General features: G+C 49.0%; 4 protein-coding genes across 6 annotated transcripts; all 4 read left to right on the top strand.

The window, feature by feature from the left end:
* Window positions 1-209: 209 nt before the first annotated feature.
* Window positions 210-5,088, top strand: LOC135271555 (arrestin-C-like). Its single transcript, XM_064368983.1, has 11 exons — window positions 210-264; window positions 552-751; window positions 903-962; window positions 1,154-1,221; window positions 1,883-2,018; window positions 2,206-2,290; window positions 2,556-2,628; window positions 3,033-3,170; window positions 4,489-4,572; window positions 4,853-4,876; window positions 5,028-5,088. Exons 1-11 carry the CDS (start codon window positions 210-212, stop codon window positions 5,086-5,088), a joined length of 984 nt encoding a protein of 327 aa, XP_064225053.1.
* A 1,312-nt stretch (window positions 5,089-6,400) lies between these two features.
* LOC135271532 (ras-related protein Rab-41-like) lies at window positions 6,401-8,959 on the top strand. Of its 2 annotated transcripts, none has more exons than XM_064368931.1 (8): window positions 6,401-6,524; window positions 6,719-6,774; window positions 6,984-7,037; window positions 7,458-7,563; window positions 7,703-7,814; window positions 8,139-8,232; window positions 8,451-8,514; window positions 8,791-8,959. In XM_064368931.1, the coding sequence occupies exons 1-8, from the start codon at window positions 6,401-6,403 to the stop codon at window positions 8,850-8,852; spliced, it is 672 nt and encodes a 223-aa protein (XP_064225001.1). In that variant the 3' UTR covers window positions 8,853-8,959. The 2 variants fall into 2 exon arrangements, with proteins under 2 accessions (XP_064225001.1, XP_064225000.1); XM_064368930.1 differs by having other exon boundaries at window positions 6,716-6,774.
* Window positions 8,960-12,359: 3,400 nt separating this feature from the next.
* LOC135271554 (arrestin-C-like) lies at window positions 12,360-17,238 on the top strand. The gene is made up of 11 exons (XM_064368982.1): window positions 12,360-12,414; window positions 12,702-12,901; window positions 13,053-13,112; window positions 13,304-13,371; window positions 14,033-14,168; window positions 14,356-14,440; window positions 14,706-14,778; window positions 15,183-15,320; window positions 16,639-16,722; window positions 17,003-17,026; window positions 17,178-17,238. The coding sequence occupies exons 1-11, from the start codon at window positions 12,360-12,362 to the stop codon at window positions 17,236-17,238; spliced, it is 984 nt and encodes a 327-aa protein (XP_064225052.1).
* A 1,312-nt stretch (window positions 17,239-18,550) lies between these two features.
* On the top strand, window positions 18,551-21,107 carry LOC135271533 (ras-related protein Rab-41-like). 2 transcript variants are annotated; one of them, XM_064368933.1, is made up of 8 exons: window positions 18,551-18,674; window positions 18,869-18,924; window positions 19,134-19,187; window positions 19,607-19,712; window positions 19,852-19,963; window positions 20,290-20,383; window positions 20,602-20,665; window positions 20,942-21,107. In XM_064368933.1, the coding sequence occupies exons 1-8, from the start codon at window positions 18,551-18,553 to the stop codon at window positions 21,001-21,003; spliced, it is 672 nt and encodes a 223-aa protein (XP_064225003.1). In that variant the 3' UTR covers window positions 21,004-21,107. The 2 variants fall into 2 exon arrangements, with proteins under 2 accessions (XP_064225003.1, XP_064225002.1); XM_064368932.1 differs by having other exon boundaries at window positions 18,866-18,924.
* The last annotated feature ends 1,009 nt before the right edge of the window (window positions 21,108-22,116 follow it).

Raw genomic sequence — 22,116 nt, 5'->3', positions numbered from 1 at the left:
AGGTTTAATTCTACTGGATAATCCCAAATAGATTTTCAAATTAGTTGCATTAATACTCCCACGAGCAGTATGTAACAACTCTTCTGTTCCACATCTTCATCAACACGTAGTGTTGTCAGACGTAGAACTTTTCGACAATCTGATGGGTGTGAAATCTTACCTGGTTGTGCATTTAATTTGCATTTATCTGATTACTAATGAGACTAAACATGTTTTCCTGTGTCATTGAGCATGCCTTCACCTTCTTTGTACGCTATGACACTGGTCCATCATTCTTGTTGATGTGTGATGTGCTTACATATTTTGGATGTTAACCTCCTGTGTACTATATGTGTTGCAAAGATTTTTCTCCCAGTCTTTCCTATTTTACTTGTTTATAAAGACACTGAATATAAATCTTACTGCAGTCAAATGTGTTAATAGCGGGGTTTTTTTTTGCCGCCACGGTCTTTCGATCATGTGACATCACCTCTCTGCGTCTTCTTCACCCAGTTAAGATTCCCCTTCCCACTCAGGCCTGACAGGCCACTCTCTTCCTCCTTCGCCTGCAGTGTTTGTCATGTTGACATGTGCCTTTCGCTATGGCCGTGATGACTTGGATGTGATTGGTCTGACATTCCGGAAAGATCTGTATGTGCAGACCCTGCAAGTGGTCCCAGCTGAATCCACCAGCCCTCAGGGGGCCCTCACGGTCCTACAGGAGCGACTGCTGCACAAGCTAGGGGCCAATGCCTACCCCTTTACCCTGCAGGTACTGACCCCAAGCCCTGGGCAGGCAAGGTTTCCAGGGAAGATTAAGAGAGAGAGCTCAAGAAGGGCAACAAGGGAGAGGGGTCCCTAGTTTTCTTGTATCGGTTTGAATTCTTTTCTACTCCTTTCCTGACCTCTTTTTTGTCCCCTAGATGGTGACCAACCTGCCCTGTTCTGTGACACTGCAGCCAGGTCCTGAAGATGCAGGCAAGGTGCGGATGGAGGACTGGGTTCTAAGAAAGAGGGATAGATGGTAGTTCCAGGTAGAGGAACAGTGGGACAAACAGTCAAGACTGGAGAGAAATGGACAGCTAAGGAAGGAGGTCAGGCATTTTCTTATAGGCCCATGGGGAAGGGAGGACAGCACTGGAAATGAGCTCTCTTTGCCCCTGTCCCTTTACAGCCCTGTGGGATTGACTTTGAGGTGAAGAGTTTCTGTGCTGAAAACCCGGAGGAGACAGTCTCCAAGAGGTATTCTCTGGTTCTCCCCCAAAGTCCTTGCATCCAGCCTGTCCCAGGAAACAGATCCTGCTCTGGTGACAGAAATGGCCCAAGTTTCAACCTCCACAGCATCGTCGCCACCAGTGACGCCCGTTTCTGAGGCCCCTCAGACTTCTCCTCTTTGCTCTAGGGCAAGGGTCAGCAAACTTTTGTGTACGGTCCAAAAAATAACTATTTGGGTTGTGTGGGCCGTGTAGTCTCTGTTGCAACTACCCAACTCTGCTGTTGCAGTGCAAACGCAGCCGTAGGTAGTACAGAAAAGAATGAGTGTGGCTGTGTGTCCGACAGAACTTTGTTTATGGACACTGAAATTTGAATTTCGTGTAATATCCACATGTCGTAAAATACTATTGCTCCTTGATTTATTTCAACCATTTATAAATGTAATATAACCATTATCAGTTCGTGGACCATAGGAAAACAGGCGACAGGCCAGATTTGGCCAGTGGGCCGTAGCTTACCAACCTTTGGTCTACATACTTACATTAAGGGTCTAGAGGAGTTCTCTGACGGGGGGGCCTTCCTCTATTCCCATTCTTAAGCAAGGGTTGGGCTGTGGGGGTGGCATGGGAGAGGTCTGCGGGTCTCCCCGCAGGAGGATGCTTTAGCTGATGCGTTGGTCTCTGCTCAGAGACTATGTGCGACTGGTTGTCCGGAAAGTACAGTTTGCGCCACCGGAGGCAGGACCTGGCCCCTCAGCCCAGACCGTCCGCCGCTTCCTTCTGTCAGCTCAGCCCCTACAACTCCAGGCCTGGATGGACAGGGAGGTTTGTGACCCGCACTTCCGGCCTCCTACCCCAGCGCCCCCTCTGATGCCCATTCTTCACTGATATCCTACTTGGGCAGGCAGAGATGGGAGCCAGGGTGGCAAGAGTGCTAAGGAAACAGGGTTTATAGGTCTCCATCTGTGCATTCTTCCTCCAGCCTGGACATGGGTCCCTCCTCCTGCTTTAGGTTCACTACCACGGAGAACCCATCTCTGTCAATGTTTCTATCAACAACTCCACCAACAAGGTCATCAAAAAAATCAGGATTTCCGGTGAGTTTCTCTTCCCATCCCTCCGCACCTGGTCCCAAAGCCACAGGTCTTTTTCCACAATTGTGCCTCACTTACCTGTCTGCATTCATGTAGGCTTTCCCTCTATCACACACTTGCCAAAATGCACATCTCGTTTTGTCACTGACCGCGTCTTACTGCGTGACGTATAGTGTACCTGTGTATAAGGTCACCTCTGAGGACAGTAAGCTGGGGTCTCAAAAATGACTGGTTGATTATAATCACGTGCTTTTCCCGGCTTGTTCAGTCGACCAGGTCACTGATGTGGTCCTGTATTCACTAGACAAGTACTCCAAGACTGTGTTCATTCAGGAATTCACGTGAGCTGGCACTGGGGCTGGGGTCAAAGAGCTAAAGGGTCGGGTGTTGGGAAGAGGTCCGGTAGGCGGGTGAGAAGGTGGGAAGAACAAAAGGGAGGGGAAGTTCCAAAGAATGGGGAAGTTCAAGATGAAGGCTATAGTAGAGAATGGGAGGGATTCCCAAGACAACGGGATGGAGGGGACAAAACTTACCCCCAGGAGTCCCATCACAATGCTGAGCGAGGGCAGAAGCGTAAGGATTTCCCACCAGAATGCATTTCTCCCAGTCTTCACAGTTAAACATGTTACCTCTCTGGGATACTCCAGTAGGGTCTCACACAATCTTGTACAAGATACTCTTGGGAGTAAAAGTGTACTTCATAGGCAAACCCAGTCTAAATCCTTCACTTGTTCGTCTTTCAAAGGGAGACTATACCTGCTAATTCCAACTTCTCCAGGAGCTTTGCAGTAACCCCAATCCTGGCTGCCAGCTGCCAGAAACGGGGCCTGGCACTGGATGGGAAACTCAAGCATGAGGATACCAACCTGGCCTGTAGCACGATGTAAGCTCAAATGTAACTCTCAGCCTCCATTTCCTACCCCTCGATCATTCCACACGCTGCATATACAGCTCTGAGGTTTCATCTTCGGTGAAGCCTACCTGTTTTTAAACTGTCTCTAGGGCAGTGTTCACAGACCCCTCCAGGCCCGCGGGCCAGCAGCAAGCTCAGTAATGCCCATGGGACCAACGGCAGGCTTAGGTCAGAGGCGGAAAGAAAGGAAAACACGGAGAGGAAGACAATCCTTACGTTGTATAAGATTTCACAGTGCACCGAGGTCCTAACATATGTACTATGTCATCTTTGTGAGAATCCCACCAACGTAGCCTGGATAGAATCCCACCAAAGTAGCCTGTTCTTACTCCCTTTTACACTTAAGGACCCTGAGGCTCAGACAGAAGAAGGAACTGGTTTAAGGTGGCATGGCTGATAAGAGGTAGAGGCAGACAGGATTTTATCACATGTCCTCCGGCTCTGAATATTGTGATCTCTAGAGAATCCACTCTCTAGAAAAGACGAAAATGCGGTAGAAGCCTAGGAGATGAGAAATGGAGAAAAAGGAGGACAACGAAGGAAAAGGATGCAACAGAAATTAATAGAATCCTAGGAAGTCATTCACTTGGTCCCGTCCCTCGGAGGCCATAGCCTTAGGTGTGTCTCCCAGCAAAAATCACCTGCCAGCATCTTATAAGTGTAATGCCTCCATCTCTCCCCACGGCTTATCAATCAAGCAGCTATAGACTGCTATCGCTGGGAATCTCCTTAGAAATCATCCAAGCAGCGTTATTTTATATGTAAGAGATCAGCAGCACAGAGCAATGACGAGATTTTTCCCAAGCTCCCTGGAGCAGGTAGAATGAGCTAGATCTTAAAACATGTGAAGGATCTGGTTACCAACAGACAAAACACAGGAGCATTCTATACTGGGAACACAGCATGGGCAAAGGCTAGAAGATGGGCATCCACATGGCATGTTCTGATCACGGAGAGAAGATGGGTCTGCTTAGGTTGCATTCAGCAGTTAGGGCAGAAAAGGTTAGAGAGGCTAGATAGGGCAAGATTGTTAGGGTCTTGAAAGTCAGGCAGAGTAGTTGTTCTATTCAAAAGGTAGGCTCCTGAGCAGAGGGTGACGTGGTAAAACTGAATGTTGGGGAGAGAAATGTGGTCTCCATGGGTAGGAGAGCTTAGAGCCTGGGAGATCTTCTGGGAGAAGACTAAATGTTATAGGGTGTGGTGATGGGAATGCGTGAGAAGAAACTGGGGACTGAACGAATTCTCCTAATGCCCCTACACACCCCCAAACGAATACTACAAACTCCAGTATTAGACCGGGAATGGACAAAGAGTGGCTGGGGATCCTGGTGTCCTACAAAGTCAGAGTCAACCTGATGGTGTCCTGTGGCGGGTAAGTGAGGGTTCTGGGTCTGTCTGGGCAGGGGCTAAGGAGTCAAGGGCTTTTCGCCTCTCTTTTTCTCCCAGTTAGATGGACCCAATCACACCATTCCTCACCCCTTCTCACAGACCAGGTTCCCAAACCTGTGAGCTCAGCGAACAAGTCACTTTCCCTTCCAGAAACCCATTCTGTGGCTGGCTCATTAGGGCTTATGATCCCTCATTCCCTATTAAAACTATGTTGCCCCTTCTCTATTTGCTGCTAGTAATTTTGGGTGTCATTCTACCCACAGCATCCTAGGAGACCTGACGGCCAGGTAAGAGACTGTGGGGTGGGGGGACATGGGCAAGAAGAGGAGGACAAGGGAGGGTCTGAGGGCATCCAAAGACTGGAAACCTAAGGGAGGGAGGTTCAGGGGTTGGGCTTGTAGAGAGATGAGATGTCACTCCACATTGGGATCCTTGCAGTGATGTTGGTGTGGAGCTACCCTTGGTCCTGATCCACCCGAAGCCATCTCATGGTGAGTGATCAGGAGGAACTCACAGGAAGGGTTTTCCTGAGGGCTGAGGTCCAAGGCGTTCTGATCTCATGAATTGGAGACGAGCAGTTTGGCTGTGGATGGAACAGCAATAGGCAGGCTGGGTGTCTAGGTTTTCGGGGGAAGTGTGTGTGTCCTGTGTGCTGGGGAGGAAGGCTTGGAAAGGGAGGGAAAAGGGTAAACATACTTCTTCAGGGAACCGAAGAACCCCTAATCAGCATCAGCTCCATCTTTTTTTTTCCTTCCCCCTCCATGCTTGCTGCAGAGGCCGCTAGGTAAATGGAATAGGAGACTGGGAAGCCCCATTCCCCTCTTCCCATTGCCACTCTCCACGCTATGACGATGGAAATGTGAAAATGCTTTTCCAGGGTGCTTTAAATACAGGTCCAGTGTAAACATACGGCTTAGCTTCGTGTCACAGTTCGGTGCTTTTCATATGCCCTCTGTTCCCTTTCTGCATACCCCACCTTCCTGCCCCTTTCGTCTTTCATTCTTTGATACCTTCCCACTTCCCACTCCTCATCCTTATTTCCCTTCCAGTGCTCCTGGGGAACTCTTGTGCTGGGAAATTTGGGAGGGAACGAAAGGAAACAAGCCAGAGTGGGTGATGGAGGATGGGGGGGCATCAAGACGGGGCCAAGGAGCCCAGCTGGGAAGCAGGGAGGGCATCACTTTTCTGGGATAAGGAAAAAACAGTGGACACGGAGGACACCCAGAAAGGGGTTCCTAATCCTCTGTTCTCTTTTGCTGCTTCTGCAAGCTCTGAGGACATAGTCATCGAGGAGTTCACGCGGAAAGGCGAGGAGGAGAGCCAGAAGGCTGTGGAGGCGGAGGGAGACGAGGAGAGCTGAGCACCTTGCTCTGGTGCCCGTCTGTGTGGGAGCCCCCACTGTAACACTCTAATAAATCGGCTTGTTCAGATGTGCGGGGTGATCTCTTGCCTATTTCCTCCAACTGGAGGGTGATGGAACTACTGAGAATGGCCTTCCCTTCCCCCTCCCCTTCACTGTGATTACATTACACTTAGCCCGTGTTTTCCCTACGCTGACCCCCATTTCTCTCTGACACCGTCAGTGGCCATCCCTGTCTCCACCCCATGACCCCACTGGAACGGTCATAGGATCGCTCTGAACACGAGGAGCAGCGCGAGCTGCCAGGAGGGGGGGGCCGAGGGGGCGTGGCCACGCCCAGGCGTCCGTGCCAAGCCAATGGCCGTGAGCCGACGTCGGTAGAGCGCCGAGTGACGTCAGGCGGCACAGGCTGCGCGCCGGAGGCCATTTTGGCTGCCACCTACCTGACGGGATGTCTGCCTTCGGTCACCGCGAGGCCTGGATGGAGGCCGGAGACCCTGGCCTCAACGCTGCCAAAGGACCGCAATACCAGTCTCTGTGCAAAGCTAAACTCGTATTCCTGGGAGAGCCGAGCGGTGCGGGTCTGGGTTGGGCTTTGGGGACAGGAAGGTGTGAATGGTATTAAATGGGGTGGGGCTTTCTCCGGGGAATCGAGTTCCTCCTCGTTGGGAAACGTTGGAGTGGGAGGAGGAGGGAGGGCTCATAGAAACTTTGAGGGGAGAAAGGGCACCCAAGGCGACGATTGGCCTGCTTATCCCCCTCACAGTAGGGAAGACATCCATCATCACCCGCTTCATGTACGACAGCTTCGGCGGCACCTTCCAGGTAAGCCCGCCGCCGAGCCCTATGGTACATTTTAGCCCGTCTTCTTGGCGGACTCACCTGGAGGTTCTCCTCCTCAAGGTTATGTATTGTACGGTTGGGAAGTGGAGCCAGGACATTTTCCTAAACGGTCCTTCTCCACTTCGGATTCTCAGACTGCCTCATGTTGGGAATAGAGGGAATGCTGGAGAGTACCTGACTTTCTTTTGCAGGCAACTGTTGGAATTGACTTCTTGTCTAAGACCATGTACTTGGAGGACCGAATAGTGAGTGTTTACTCTCATACCGCTAACCCTACAGCAGCCCCTTCAGCCTATTCCTCACAGTAGGGTAGCACCATCAAAAAAAAAAAACGGAAGCCTCTTCAAATTACCAAGCCCTGTGAGGTTTCTTCTTCTGTCTGCCTTCATCTAATCTCCAATTGTACCATCCGTAAAGTCCAAGAGACCTTGAATCCTTAAATCTGCTGTGCTATGGGGTCTTCCTGAATCAAATCAGTATATTAAAATTGGTTGCACCTGTCCTAGGACTATAGGCCACTTGGTTTCAGGCCACAGCAGCCACTTCTCAGGGACCCAGTCTCCCTGACTTTTTATATTCTGCCTTTACTAGGTTTGATCTTTTTACAAAGGCTAGTTTCTTTTCTACATTTCCCCACCTTCTTCCTAAACATTTGTTTTACGCAGGTTCAGCTGCAGCTATGGGACACAGCTGGCCAGGAGCGCTTTCACAGCCTGATTCCTAGCTACATTCGTGGTTCAACTATTGCAGTGGTTGTCTATGACGTCACAAGTGGGTGTTGTGCAATGTTTTATTTGAAAAGGGGATTATAAAGGAAGTGACAGGGAGACCGATACAATTAGCAGAGAGGAATGGTTCCCTCCAAATCTCTACTAAATGTTTCAACACTCTGCCACATGTTCCCTTGCAGACATCAATTCTTTTAAGGAGACAGATAAGTGGGTAGAACATGTTCGAGCAGAAAGAGGTGACGATGTTGTCATCATGTTGGTGGGTAACAAGATTGATTTGAATGATAAAAGGTACAGTATAACTACAACTTCTTCTGGCATACCTAAAATTCAGTCTCTATGGGGAGGGTCGACCGTGCTGTTTACTTGGGGAGGAGTTACCCTGGCTCCCTGTGCCCCCCCAGCAGCCGTGCAGGAGGGGAAGGACGAGGACACGTCCCATTAGGGCACGAGGATATGTGGGGGGTAGAGGAGAGAGTCCCCACGCTGTAATCAGAAGGATCATAGGTTTAAGGCTTCTAGGGTTCCTTGCCATAAGTAAGCATCATTACACCTCAGAAGACTGTATCCCTGTCCACTAACTCTGGTCCTTTTCATCACTTCTAATTTGTGCAGACAAGTCACTGCAGAAGAGGGTGAAGAAAAATCCAGAAACCTCAATGTGATGTTTATTGAGACCAGTGCCAAAACCAGTTACAACGTGGACAAGGTAATCGTTGTTTCTTTGTATGATACTTTAATTACACTCTGTGTGTAGCTACCACCACTGTTTACTCTTTGGGATACCTTTGGCTTGTCCTTTGTGGGGTGGAGGGCAAGGTTCGTCTCCCATCATGTAGCCCAAAGGCCCTGAATTATCCCAGCCTCTGAACCTGACCTTGTTTTCTTCCTTTCTTTTTTGGTCACCTTTCACACGCATACTCACAGCTGTTCCGGTGTGTGGCTTCTGCCCTTCCTTCCGCAAGTACTTCACCTCCACCTAAAGAGAGGCGTATCCTTTTTCCTACGTTTGCTGGGGTAGGGAGTATACGCGTAGGGAAGGTAAGTTTCCTTTGTTGAGGTGATGCCTGGGTGGTACTTAAGGGTTTCCTGGGTGGTAGTTAAGGTTTGGACTAACTTTAGCCCAAAGTAGTTCCTTGGTTTGCCTTTAGGTGAGGGGGATTGTAAGATCAGAATTCCTCTTCTACATCTCCTAGAAGCTGACCCTGGGTGTTGAGATTTGACTCCAGTCACCTCACTGTATTAGCTTCCTTACCACACGCTTCAGCAGTTGAAATCCAAGTGGAGTCCTTCGAGGAGTCAGGCAACAGAAACTACTGTTCCCAGTGACAGCTTAGGCTTTCTCTGCCTCATTTCCTGGGTTTCTTGCATCTGGGCTTGCCACACCAGTTCTCCCCCACCTCGTTTTATGATACATGGCCGCTTACTCTCTTCCAATTCCTAGCCTCGGGGTAAAAACGGAACCCCTGACAGTGCTATCATATTTTACTGACTGCATCTCACAGCTACTGGGCAGAAGCTTCTTGCGGCGCCTGGGAGTTCTACCTTACCTTCTCAGATGGGTAAAAGACATCTATAGAGAATACAGTTCTACAGCAGCTGACATACTTCGAAGGCAGATGCAATTCAATCTCCAGTTTGTTGTTGTTTTTCACCTACACCGTCAATAAATGACTGGTCCTTTAACATAAGGCTCCTACTGTTTGTGCTTCCTCCACACTACACCTATATTTTCACAATGTAATCATCTCATGTTGGTGCCCCGGCAGAACCAATCCATGTGTCTCAATTGAGAACCAATTTACAGAGGGAGGGTTTCTGCGTCTTACGCCCCCGGAACCTGGATGGGACTCTGTACCATGGTTTCCGTTTCTCTTAGATGAATTGTTTTTGACCTGTTCACCATAGGGATAGTCTTGGACCTCAGCATTCAGCCGAGTGAGCCAATGTGCCTTTATGGATGTAACCAAGCTACCATTTTCTTTCTCTGGTGGCCAGTGGGATTGGGTAGGGATCAGCAAACAGGAGCGTAGAACGGGATTTCCCAGGAAGCATAGAGACAGCTCCATTAATTCTACCTCCAGCTCTGCTGTCAAGGGATGTTGCCACCTAACAATAGCACTGAGGCTCTAGAAGAGGTATCTCAGTGGAGCTGGGGTCGGATATATAGGAAGAACCAGGACTTCCTCATATAGTACAGCACTACTATTTAGAACAGTGTTTCCTATATTTGAAGACTGACTTATTAACTTTGTTGATTTAGAAATCCAGATATCCAGACTCCACCTCAGACCAACAGAATCATTGTCCAGTGGAAGGGCGTATGCATATATATTTAAGCTCCCCAGGATTCTTTCAAGGCAGATTTTGGCTCTTCATCACAGGGGTTCATCACCCTATAACACACTAGAAATCTTTTTTTCTTTATATTCTGAGCCACACTCTCACTGTGTCACCCACACTGGAGGGCAGTGGTACGATCTCGGCTCACTGCAACCTCAGCCTCATGGGCTCAAATGGTCCTCCTGCCTCAGCCTCCCGAGTACCTGGGATTACAGGCACGTGACACCACGCCCGTCTCACTTTTGTATTTTTAGTAGACACAGTGTTTGACCATGTGGGCCAGGCTGGTCTCAAAACTACTGGCCTCAAGTGATCCGCCCGCCTCGGCCTCCCAGAGTGCTGGGATCACAGGCGCAAACCACAGTGTCTGGCCTCCAAAGGAATACCTTAGACATCAACTCCTCACGACTGTCCTGTGAGTTAAGTTGTGCACCTATGACCCTGGAGTTTGGAGTTACACGGGCTTGGATTGAAATCCTGAGCCATTGCTTGACAGCACTCAGCTCCCTTTTCGTACCTGTAAAGTGGAGATAACAACATGTGAGAGGGTTAGTTTGAGGTCTAAATAGAATTTATAGAACTACTAGAGCGGTCCTATTCTTGACAGGTGTAATAACTGAGACCCGGAGAACTCAAGGGGTTTGTGCAAGTCCTAGTCAAGTCCACGTGTTCTGACCCTAAGTATTATTGTTTCTCTCTTTCATGATAAAATATTTCAGGCATAGAGAATTATGTCAGGAATATTCTGTAAAAATTACCAAGCTTTAATAAGAATGACAGAAACAAACGAAAGCCTCCTGCGTGCCCTTCCCTGATCCAGTTTACCTTCCTCCCTCCCTAGTTACTTCTCCTCCTGCTCTCCTCCGTACACAGATAACCACTATCCTGAATTTGGTGTTTAGTATTCTCTCAATGGCTCCATTCTTGTACTCCATATTTAAGTGTGTATGATGAACTTTGATATCATCCTATCTGCTTTCAAACCTTTTTCTTTTGTTTTGTTTTCTTTTTTGAAATGAAGTCTCATGCTGTCGCCCAGGCTGGAGTGCAGTGGCACGATGTGGGCTCACTGCAACCTCCGCCTATGGGCTTCAAGCAATTCTCCTGCCTCAGCCTCCCGAGTAGCTGGGATTACAGGCACCCGCCACCACACCCAGCTAATTTTTGTATTTTCAGTAGAGACCGGGTTTCACCATCATGGCCAGGCTGGTCTTGAACTCCTGACCTCTGATCCACCCACCCTGGCTCCCAAAGTGCTGGGATTACAGGCATGAGCCACTGTGCCTGGCCGCTTTGAAACTTTATATAAACAGTAACATAGTGTACCTATCATTCTGCAGCTACATTTGTTTGTTCAGTAGCTTCCCCCTTTTCTTTTCCAGACAGTCTTGCTCTGTCACCCAGGCTGGAGTGCAATGGTGCAATCTCAGCTACTGCAACCTCTGCCTCCCAGGTTCAAGCAATTATCCTGCCTCAGCCTCCCAAGTAGCTGGAATTACAGGTGCACACCACCATGCCTGGCTAATTTTTGTGTTTTAGTGGAGACAGGTTTTCGCCATGTTGGTCAGGCTCGTCTTGATCTCCAGTCCTCAAGCGATCTGCTGCCTAGGCATCCCAAAGTGCTGGGATTACAGTCGTCAGCTACCACACCGGGCCTGGTTCAATAGTTTTTGAGATTTAAGCATGTTGACACGGGTCTTAGTCTGTTTCTGATGCTACAGCAAAATACGTGAGACTAGGTAATTTAAAAGAACAGAAATTTATTTTCTCACGATTCTGAAAGGTAGGAAGTCCAACATCAAGGCCCCAGCAGGTGCAGTTGTGTGATGAGGGCTGCTCTCTGCTTCCAAGATGGTGCATTATTGCTGCATCCTCCGGAGCGGGGGAGCATTGTGACCTCACGTGGCAGAAGGTGGAAGGGCAAACGGTGTCCTATCTAAGGGCCTTCATCCAGTTCATGAAGGGATTCATGAACAAAGAAGGCCCATGATCTAATCATTTCTTGATGGCCATCGTGATACCATCTCCTGAATTACAGAGAGGACACATACAAGCCATGGCATTCCATCAAGTTCCAGTTCATGTGTTTTAACTTTGGTTTAGTAGCCCATGTTGTAAATATGCCACAAATGTTTTACTCATTCTCCTGCTGATAGATATTTAGATTATCTCCAGGTTTATGTTCTGACAAACATTGATGCAGTGGCCATCGTCATAGGTATCTCTTTGTAAACATGAACAAAAGCTCCTTTAAAGTCAAATTATTAGGTCATACACTACGAGCAGGTTTAATTCTACTGGATAATCCCAAATAGATTTTCAAATTAGTTGCATTAATACTCCCACGAGCAGTATGTAACAACTCTTCTGTTCCACATCTTCATCAACACGTAGTGTTGTCAGACGTAGAACTTTTCGACAATCTGATGGGTGTGAAATCTTACCTGGTTGTGCATTTAATTTGCATTTATCTGATTACTAATGAGACTAAACATGTTTTCCTGTGTCATTGAGCATGCCTTCACCTTCTTTGTACGCTATGACACTGGTCCATCATTCTTGTTGATGTGTGATGTGCTTACATATTTTGGATGTTAACCTCCTGTGTACTATATGTGTTGCAAAGATTTTTCTCCCAGTCTTTCCTATTTTACTTGTTTATAAAGACACTGAATATAAATCTTACTGCAGTCAAATGTGTTAATAGCGGGTTTTTTTTTTGCCGCCACGGTCTTTCGATCATGTGACATCACCTCTCTGCGTCTTCTTCACCCAGTTAAGATTCCCCTTCCCACTCAGGCCTGACAGGCCACTCTCTTCCTCCTTCGCCTGCAGTGTTTGTCATGTTGACATGTGCCTTTCGCTATGGCCGTGATGACTTGGATGTGATTGGTCTGACATTCCGGAAAGATCTGTATGTGCAGACCCTGCAAGTGGTCCCAGCTGAATCCACCAGCCCTCAGGGGGCCCTCACGGTCCTACAGGAGCGACTGCTGCACAAGCTAGGGGCCAATGCCTACCCCTTTACCCTGCAGGTACTGACCCCAAGCCCTGGGCAGGCAAGGTTTCCAGGGAAGATTAAGAGAGAGAGCTCAAGAAGGGCAACAAGGGAGAGGGGTCCCTAGTTTTCTTGTATCGGTTTGAATTCTTTTCTACTCCTTTCCTGACCTCTTTTTTGTCCCCTAGATGGTGACCAACCTGCCCTGTTCTGTGACACTGCAGCCAGGTCCTGAAGATGCAGGCAAGGTGCGGATGGAGGACTGGGTTCTAAGAAAGAGGGATAGATGGTAGTTCCAGGTAGAGGAACAGTGGGACAAACAGTCAAGACTGGAGAGAAATGGACAGCTAAGGAAGGAGGTCAGGCATTTTCTTATAGGCCCATGGGGAAGGGAGGACAGCACTGGAAATGAGCTCTCTTTGCCCCTGTCCCTTTACAGCCCTGTGGGATTGACTTTGAGGTGAAGAGTTTCTGTGCTGAAAACCCGGAGGAGACAGTCTCCAAGAGGTATTCTCTGGTTCTCCCCCAAAGTCCTTGCATCCAGCCTGTCCCAGGAAACAGATCCTGCTCTGGTGACAGAAATGGCCCAAGTTTCAACCTCCACAGCATCGTCGCCACCAGTGACGCCCGTTTCTGAGGCCCCTCAGACTTCTCCTCTTTGCTCTAGGGCAAGGGTCAGCAAACTTTTGTGTACGGTCCAAAAAATAACTATTTGGGTTGTGTGGGCCGTGTAGTCTCTGTTGCAACTACCCAACTCTGCTGTTGCAGTGCAAACGCAGCCGTAGGTAGTACAGAAAAGAATGAGTGTGGCTGTGTGTCCGACAGAACTTTGTTTATGGACACTGAAATTTGAATTTCGTGTAATATCCACATGTCGTAAAATACTATTGCTCCTTGATTTATTTCAACCATTTATAAATGTAATATAACCATTATCAGTTCGTGGACCATAGGAAAACAGGCGACAGGCCAGATTTGGCCAGTGGGCCGTAGCTTACCAACCTTTGGTCTACATACTTACATTAAGGGTCTAGAGGAGTTCTCTGACGGGGGGGCCTTCCTCTATTCCCATTCTTAAGCAAGGGTTGGGCTGTGGGGGTGGCATGGGAGAGGTCTGCGGGTCTCCCCGCAGGAGGATGCTTTAGCTGATGCGTTGGTCTCTGCTCAGAGACTATGTGCGACTGGTTGTCCGGAAAGTACAGTTTGCGCCACCGGAGGCAGGACCTGGCCCCTCAGCCCAGACCGTCCGCCGCTTCCTTCTGTCAGCTCAGCCCCTACAACTCCAGGCCTGGATGGACAGGGAGGTTTGTGACCCGCACTTCCGGCCTCCTACCCCAGCGCCCCCTCTGATGCCCATTCTTCACTGATATCCTACTTGGGCAGGCAGAGATGGGAGCCAGGGTGGCAAGAGTGCTAAGGAAACAGGGTTTATAGGTCTCCATCTGTGCATTCTTCCTCCAGCCTGGACATGGGTCCCTCCTCCTGCTTTAGGTTCACCACCACGGAGAACCCATCTCTGTCAATGTTTCTATCAACAACTCCACCAACAAGGTCATCAAAAAAATCAGGATTTCCGGTGAGTTTCTCTTCCCATCCCTCCGCACCTGGTCCCAAAGCCACAGGTCTTTTTCCACAATTGTGCCTCACTTACCTGTCTGCATTCATGTAGGCTTTCCCTCTATCACACACTTGTCAAAATGCACATCTCGTTTTGTCACTGACCGCGTCTTACTGCGTGACGTATAGTGTACCTGTGTATAAGGTCACCTCTGAGGACAGTAAGCTGGGGTCTCAAAAATGACTGGTTGATTATAATCACGTGCTTTTCCCGGCTTGTTCAGTCGACCAGGTCACTGATGTGGTCCTGTATTCACTAGACAAGTACTCCAAGACTGTGTTCATTCAGGAATTCACGTGAGCTGGCACTGGGGCTGGGGTCAAAGAGCTAAAGGGTCGGGTGTTGGGAAGAGGTCCGGTAGGCGGGTGAGAAGGTGGGAAGAACAAAAGGGAGGGGAAGTTCCAAAGAATGGGGAAGTTCAAGATGAAGGCTATAGTAGAGAATGGGAGGGATTCCCAAGACAACGGGATGGAGGGGACAAAACTTACCCCCAGGAGTCCCATCACAATGCTGAGCGAGGGCAGAAGCGTAAGGATTTCCCACCAGAATGCATTTCTCCCAGTCTTCACAGTTAAACATGTTACCTCTCTGGGATACTCCAGTAGGTTCTCATACAATCTTGTACAAGATACTCTCGGGAGTAAAAGTGTACTTCATAGGCAAACCCAGTCTAAATCCTTCACTTGTTCGTCTTTCAAAGGGACACTATACCTGCTAATTCCAACTTCTCCAGGAGCTTTGCAGTAACCCCAATCCTGGCTGCCAGCTGCCAGAAACGGGGCCTGGCACTGGATGGGAAACTCAAGCATGAGGATACCAACCTGGCCTGTAGCACGATGTAAGCTCAAATGTAACTCTCAGCCTCCATTTCCTACCCCTCGATCATTCCACACGCTGCATATACAGCTCTGAGGTTTCATCTTCAGTGAAGCCTACCTGTTTTTAAACTGTCTCTAGGGCAGTGTTCACAGACCCCTCCAGGCCCGCGGGCCAGCAGCAAGCTCAGTAATGCCCATGGGACCAACGGCAGGCTTAGGTCAGAGGCGGAAAGAAAGGAAAACACGGAGAGGAAGACAATCCTTACGTTGTATAAGATTTCACAGTGCACCGAGGTCCTAACATATGTACTATGTCATCTTTGTGAGAATCCCACCAACGTAGCCTGGATAGAATCCCACCAAAGTAGCCTGTTCTTACTCCCTTTTACACTTAAGGACCCTGAGGCTCAGACAGAAGAAGGAACTGGTTTAAGGTGGCATGGCTGATAAGAGGTAGAGGCAGACAGGATTTTATCACATGTCCTCCGGCTCTGAATATTGTGATCTCTAGAGAATCCACTCTCTAGAAAAGACGAAAATGCGGTAGAAGCCTAGGAGATGAGAAATGGAGAAAAAGGAGGACAACGAAGGAAAAGGATGCAACAGAAATTAATAGAATCCTAGGAAGTCATTCACTTGGTCCCGTCCCTCGGAGGCCATAGCCTTAGGTGTGTCTCCCAGCAAAAATCACCTGCCAGCATCTTATAAGTGTAATGCCTCCATCTCTCCCCACGGCTTATCAATCAAGCAGCTATAGACTGCTATCGCTGGGAATCTCCTTAGAAATCATCCAAGCAGCGTTATTTTATATGTAAGAGATCAGCAGCACAGAGCAATGACGAGATTTTTCCCAAGCTCCCTGGAGCAGGTAGAATGAGCTAGATCTTAAAACATGTGAAGGATCTGGTTACCAACAGACAAAACACAGGAGCATTCTATACTGGGAACACAGCATGGGCAAAGGCTAGAAGATGGGCATCCACATGGCATGTTCTGATCACGGAGAGAAGATGGGTCTGCTTAGGTTGCATTCAGCAGTTAGGGCAGAAAAGGTTAGAGAGGCTAGATAGGGCAAGATTGTTAGGGTCTTGAAAGTCAGGCAGAGTAGTTGTTCTATTCAAAAGGTAGGCTCCTGAGCAGAGGGTGACGTGGTAAAACTGAATGTTGGGGAGAGAAATGTGGTCTCCATGGGTAGGAGAGCTTAGAGCCTGGGAGATCTTCTGGGAGAAGACTAAATGTTATAGGGTGTGGTGATGGGAATGCGTGAGAAGAAACTGGGGACTGAACGAATTCTCCTAATGCCCCTACACACCCCCAAACGAATACTACAAACTCCAGTATTAGACCGGGAATGGACAAAGAGTGGCTGGGGATCCTGGTGTCCTACAAAGTCAGAGTCAACCTGATGGTGTCCTGTGGCGGGTAAGTGAGGGTTCTGGGTCTGTCTGGGCAGGGGCTAAGGAGTCAAGGGCTTTTCGCCTCTCTTTTTCTCCCAGTTAGATGGACCCAATCACACCATTCCTCACCCCTTCTCACAGACCAGGTTCCCAAACCTGTGAGCTCAGCGAACAAGTCACTTTCCCTTCCAGAAACCCATTCTGTGGCTGGCTCATTAGGGCTTATGATCCCTCATTCCCTATTAAAACTATGTTGCCCCTTCTCTATTTGCTGCTAGTAATTTTGGGTGTCATTCTACCCACAGCATCCTAGGAGACCTGACGGCCAGGTAAGAGACTGTGGGGTGGGGGGACATGGGCAAGAAGAGGAGGACAAGGGAGGGTCTGAGGGCATCCAAAGACTGGAAACCTAAGGGAGGGAGGTTCAGGGGTTGGGCTTGTAGAGAGATGAGATGTCACTCCACATTGGGATCCTTGCAGTGATGTTGGTGTGGAGCTACCCTTGGTCCTGATCCACCCGAAGCCATCTCATGGTGAGTGATCAGGAGGAACTCACAGGAAGGGTTTTCCTGAGGGCTGAGGTCCAAGGCGTTCTGATCTCATGAATTGGAGACGCGCAGTTTGGCTGTGGATGGAACAGCAATAGGCAGGCTGGGTGTCTAGGTTTTCGGGGGAAGTGTGTGTGTCCTGTGTGCTGGGGAGGAAGGCTTGGAAAGGGAGGGAAAAGGGTAAACATACTTCTTCAGGGAACCGAAGAACCCCTAATCAGCATCAGCTCCATCTTTTTTTTTCCTTCCCCCTCCATGCTTGCTGCAGAGGCCGCTAGGTAAATGGAATAGGAGACTGGGAAGCCCCATTCCCCTCTTCCCATTGCCACTCTCCACGCTATGACGATGGAAATGTGAAAATGCTTTTCCAGGGTGCTTTAAATACAGGTCCAGTGTAAACATACGGCTTAGCTTCGTGTCACAGTTCGGTGCTTTTCATATGCCCTCTGTTCCCTTTCTGCATACCCCACCTTCCTGCCCCTTTCGTCTTTCATTCTTTGATACCTTCCCACTTCCCACTCCTCATCCTTATTTCCCTTCCAGTGCTCCTGGGGAACTCTTGTGCTGGGAAATTTGGGAGGGAACGAAAGGAAACAAGCCAGAGTGGGTGATGGAGGATGGGGGGGCATCAAGACGGGGCCAAGGAGCCCAGCTGGGAAGCAGGGAGGGCATCACTTTTCTGGGATAAGGAAAAAACAGTGGACACGGAGGACACCCAGAAAGGGGTTCCTAATCCTCTGTTCTCTTTTGCTGCTTCTGCAAGCTCTGAGGACATAGTCATCGAGGAGTTCACGCGGAAAGGCGAGGAGGAGAGCCAGAAGGCTGTGGAGGCGGAGGGAGACGAGGAGAGCTGAGCACCTTGCTCTGGTGCCCGTCTGTGTGGGAGCCCCCACTGTAACACTCTAATAAATCGGCTTGTTCAGATGTGCGGGGTGATCTCTTGCCTATTTCCTCCAACTGGAGGGTGATGGAACTACTGAGAATGGCCTTCCCTTCCCCCTCCCCTTCACTGTGATTACATTACACTTAGCCCGTGTTTTCCCTACGCTGACCCCCATTTCTCTCTGACACCGTCAGTGGCCATCCCTGTCTCCACCCCATGACCCCACTGGAACGGTCATAGGATCGCTCTGAACACGAGGAGCAGCGCGAGCTGCCAGGAGCGGGGGGCCGAGGGGGCGTGGCCACGCCCAGGCGTCCGTGCCAAGCCAATGGCCGTGAGCCGACGTCGGTAGAGCGCCGAGTGACGTCAGGCGGCACAGGCTGCGCGCCAGAGGCCATTTTGGCTGCCACCTACCTGACGGGATGTCTGCCTTCGGTCACCGCGAGGCCTGGATGGAGGCCGGAGACCCTGGCCTCAACGCTGCCGAAGGACCGCAATACCAGACTCTGTGCAAAGCTAAACTCGTATTCCTGGGAGAGCCGAGCGGTGCGGGTCTGGGTTGGGCTTTGGGGACAGGAAGGTGTGAATGGTATTAAATGGGGTGGGGCTTTCTCCGGGGAATCGAGTTCCTCCTCGTTGGGAAACGTTGGAGTGGGAGGAGGAGGGAGGGCTCATAGAAACTTTGAGGGGAGAAAGGGCACCCAAGGCGACGATTGGCCTGCTTATCCCCCTCACAGTAGGGAAGACATCCATCATCACCCGCTTCATGTACGACAGCTTCGGCGGCACCTTCCAGGTAAGCCCGCCGCCGAGCCCTATGGTACATTTTAGCCCGTCTTCTTGGCGGACTCACCTGGAGGTTCTCCTCCTCAAGGTTATGTATTGTACGGTTGGGAAGTGGAGCCAGGACATTTTCCTAAACGGTCCTTCTCCACTTCGGATTCTCAGACTGCCTCATGTTGGGAATAGAGGGAATGCTGGAGAGTACCTGACTTTCTTTTGCAGGCAACTGTTGGAATTGACTTCTTGTCTAAGACCATGTACTTGGAGGACCGAATAGTGAGTGTTTACTCTCATACCGCTAACCCTACAGCAGCCCCTTCAGCCTATTCCTCACAGTAGGGTAGCACCATCAAAAAAAAAAACGGAAGCCTCTTCAAATTACCAAGCCCTGTGAGGTTTCTTCTTCTGTCTGCCTTCATCTAATCTCCAATTGTACCATCCGTAAAGTCCAAGAGACCTTGAATCCTTAAATCTGCTGTGCTATGGGGTCTTCCTGAATCAAATCAGTATATTAAAATTGGTTGCACCTGTCCTAGGACTATAGGCCACTTGGTTTCAGGCCACAGCAGCCACTTCTCAGGGACCCAGTCTCCCTGACTTTTTATATTCTGCCTTTACTAGGTTTGATCTTTTTACAAAGGCTAGTTTCTTTTCTACATTTCCCCACCTTCTTCCTAAACATTTGTTTTATGCAGGTTCAGCTGCAGCTATGGGACACAGCTGGCCAGGAGTGCTTTCACAGCCTGATTCCTAGCTACATTTGTGGTTCAACTATTGCAGTGGTTGTCTATGACGTCACAAGTGGGTGTTGTGCAATGTTTTATTTGAAAAGGGGATTATAAAGGAAGTGACAGGGAGACCGATACAATTAGCAGAGAGGAATGGTTCCCTCCAAATCTCTACTAAATGTTTCAACACTCTGCCACATGTTCCCTTGCAGACATCAATTCTTTTAAGGAGACAGATAAGTGGGTAGAACATGTTCGAGCAGAAAGAGGTGACGATGTTGTCATCATGTTGGTGGGTAACAAGATTGATTTGAATGATAAAAGGTACAGTATAACTACAACTTCTTCTGGCATACCTAAAATTCAGTCTCTATGGGGAGGGTCGACCGTGCTCTGTTTACTTGGGGAGGAGTTACCCTGGCTCCCTGTGCCCCCCCAGCAGCCGTGCAGGAGGGGAAGGACGAGGACACGTCCCATTAGGGCACGAGGATATGTGGGGGGTAGAGGAGAGAGTCCCCACGCTGTAATCAGAAGGATCATAGGTTTAAGGCTTCTAGGGTTCCTTGCCATAAGTAAGCATCATTACACCTCAGAAGACTGTATCCCTGTCCACTAACTCTGGTCCTTTTCATCACTTCTAATTTGTGCAGACAAGTCACTGCAGAAGAGGGTGAAGAAAAATCCAGAAACCTCAATGTGATGTTTATTGAGACCAGTGCCAAAACCAGTTACAACGTGGACAAGGTAATCGTTGTTTCTTTGTATGATACTTTAATTACACTCTGTGTGTAGCTACCACCACTGTTTACTCTTTGGGATACCTTTGGCTTGTCCTTTGTGGGGTGGAGGGCAAGGTTCGTCTCCCATCATGTAGCCCAAAGGCCCTGAATTATCCCAGCCTCTGAACCTGACCTTGTTTTCTTCCTTTCTTTTTTGGTCACCTTTCACACGCACACTCACAGCTGTTCCGGTGTGTGGCTTCTGCCCTTCCTTCCGCAAGTACTTCACCTCCACCTAAAGAGAGGCGTATCCTTTTTCCTACGTTTGCTGGGGTAGGGAGTATACGCGTAGGGAAGGTAAGTTTCCTTTGTTGAGGTGATGCCTGGGTGGTACTTAAGGGTTTCCTGGGTGGTAGTTAAGGTTTGGACTAACTTTAGCCCAAAGTAGTTCCTTGGTTTGCCTTTAGGTGAGGGGGATTGTAAGATCAGAATTCCTCTTCTACATCTCCTAGAAGCTGACCCTGGGTGTTGAGATTTGACTCCAGTCACCTCACTGTATTAGCTTCCTTACCACACGCTTCAGCAGTTGAAATCCGAGTGGAGTCCTTCGAGGAGTCAGGCAACAGAAACTACTGTTCCCAGTGACAGCTTAGGCTTTCTCTGCCTCATTTCCTGGGTTTCTTGCATCTGGGCTTGCCACACCAGTTCTCCCCCACCTCGTTTTATGATACATGGCCGCTTACTCTCTTCCAATTCCTAGCCTTGGGGTAAAAACGGAACCCCTGACAGTGCTATCATATTTTACTGACTGCATCTCACAGCTACTGGGCAGAAGCTTCTTGCGGCGCCTGGGAGTTCTACCTTACCTTCTCAGATGGGTAAAAGACATCTATAGAGAATACAGTTCTACAGCAGCTGACATACTTCGAAGGCAGATGCAATTCAATCTCCAGTTTGTTGTTGTTTTTCACCTACACCGTCAATAAATGACTGGTCCTTTAACATAAGGCTCCTACTGTTTGTGCTTCCTCCACACTACACCTATATTTTCACAATGTAATCATCTCATGTTGGTGCCCCGGCAGAACCAATCCATGTGTCTCAATTGAGAACCAATTTACAGAGGGAGGGTTTCTGCGTCTTACGCCCCCGGAACCTGGATGGGACTCTGTACCATGGTTTCCGTTTCTCTTAGATGAGTTGTTTTTGACCTGTTCACCATAGGGATAGTCTTGGACCTCAGCATTCAGCCGAGTGAGCCAATGTGCCTTTATGGATGTAACCAAGCTACCATTTTCTTTCTCTGGTGGCCAGTGGGATTGGGTAGGGATCAGCAAACAGGAGCGTAGAACGGGATTTCCCAGGAAGCATAGAGACAGCTCCATTAATTCTACCTCCAGCTCTGCTGTCAAGGGATGTTGCCACCTAACAATAGCACTGAGGCTCTAGAAGAGGTATCTCAGTGGAGCTGGGGTCGGATATATAGGAAGAACCAGGACTTCCTCATATAGTACAGCACTACTATTTAGAACAGTGTTTCCTATATTTGAAGACTGACTTATTAACTTTGTTGATTTAGAAATCCAGATATCCAGACTCCACCTCAGACCAACAGAATCATTGTCCAGTGGAAGGGCGTATGCATATATATTTAAGCTCCCCAGGATTCTTTCAAGGCAGATTTTGGCTCTTCATCACAGGGGTTCATCACCCTATAACACACTAGAAATCTTTTTTTCTTTATATTCTGAGCCACAC

Source organism: Aotus nancymaae, unplaced genomic scaffold (genome assembly GCF_030222135.1).
Source record: "Aotus nancymaae isolate 86718 unplaced genomic scaffold, 86718_ANA_hifiasm-v0.15.2.pri h1tg000081l, whole genome shotgun sequence".
Lineage (NCBI taxonomy): Eukaryota > Metazoa > Chordata > Mammalia > Primates > Aotidae > Aotus > Aotus nancymaae.
The sequence above is the reverse complement of the archived record's forward strand: the minus strand, read 5'-3'. Positions and strand labels throughout refer to the sequence as shown.

What these genes read in the sequence shown, in the direction of transcription:
- LOC135271533 (XM_064368932.1), top strand. Translation starts at nt 18,551, where the DNA reads ATGTCTGCCTTCGGTCACCGCGAGGCCTGGATGGAGGCCGGAGACCCT. An exon ending in GGTTGTCTATGACGTCACAA is followed by an intron (nt 19,713 to 19,851) that starts GTGGGTGTTGTG and finishes GTTCCCTTGCAG; the next exon opens with ACATCAATTCTTTTAAGGAG. An exon ending in ACCTCCACCTAAAGAGAGGC is followed by an intron (nt 20,666 to 20,941) that starts GTATCCTTTTTC and finishes CACACGCTTCAG; the next exon opens with CAGTTGAAATCCGAGTGGAG.
- LOC135271555 (XM_064368983.1), top strand. Translation starts at nt 210, where the DNA reads ATGTTTTCCTGTGTCATTGAGCATGCCTTCACCTTCTTTGTACGCTAT. An exon ending in CTTTGTACGCTATGACACTG is followed by an intron (nt 265 to 551) that starts GTCCATCATTCT and finishes CTTCGCCTGCAG; the next exon opens with TGTTTGTCATGTTGACATGT. An exon ending in GAGGAGACAGTCTCCAAGAG is followed by an intron (nt 1,222 to 1,882) that starts GTATTCTCTGGT and finishes GTCTCTGCTCAG; the next exon opens with AGACTATGTGCGACTGGTTG.
- LOC135271532 (XM_064368930.1), top strand. Translation starts at nt 6,401, where the DNA reads ATGTCTGCCTTCGGTCACCGCGAGGCCTGGATGGAGGCCGGAGACCCT. An exon ending in TGTACTTGGAGGACCGAATA is followed by an intron (nt 7,038 to 7,457) that starts GTGAGTGTTTAC and finishes TGTTTTACGCAG; the next exon opens with GTTCAGCTGCAGCTATGGGA. An exon ending in ACCTCCACCTAAAGAGAGGC is followed by an intron (nt 8,515 to 8,790) that starts GTATCCTTTTTC and finishes CACACGCTTCAG; the next exon opens with CAGTTGAAATCCAAGTGGAG.
- LOC135271554 (XM_064368982.1), top strand. Translation starts at nt 12,360, where the DNA reads ATGTTTTCCTGTGTCATTGAGCATGCCTTCACCTTCTTTGTACGCTAT. An exon ending in CTTTGTACGCTATGACACTG is followed by an intron (nt 12,415 to 12,701) that starts GTCCATCATTCT and finishes CTTCGCCTGCAG; the next exon opens with TGTTTGTCATGTTGACATGT. An exon ending in CTGATGGTGTCCTGTGGCGG is followed by an intron (nt 16,723 to 17,002) that starts GTAAGTGAGGGT and finishes TTCTACCCACAG; the next exon opens with CATCCTAGGAGACCTGACGG.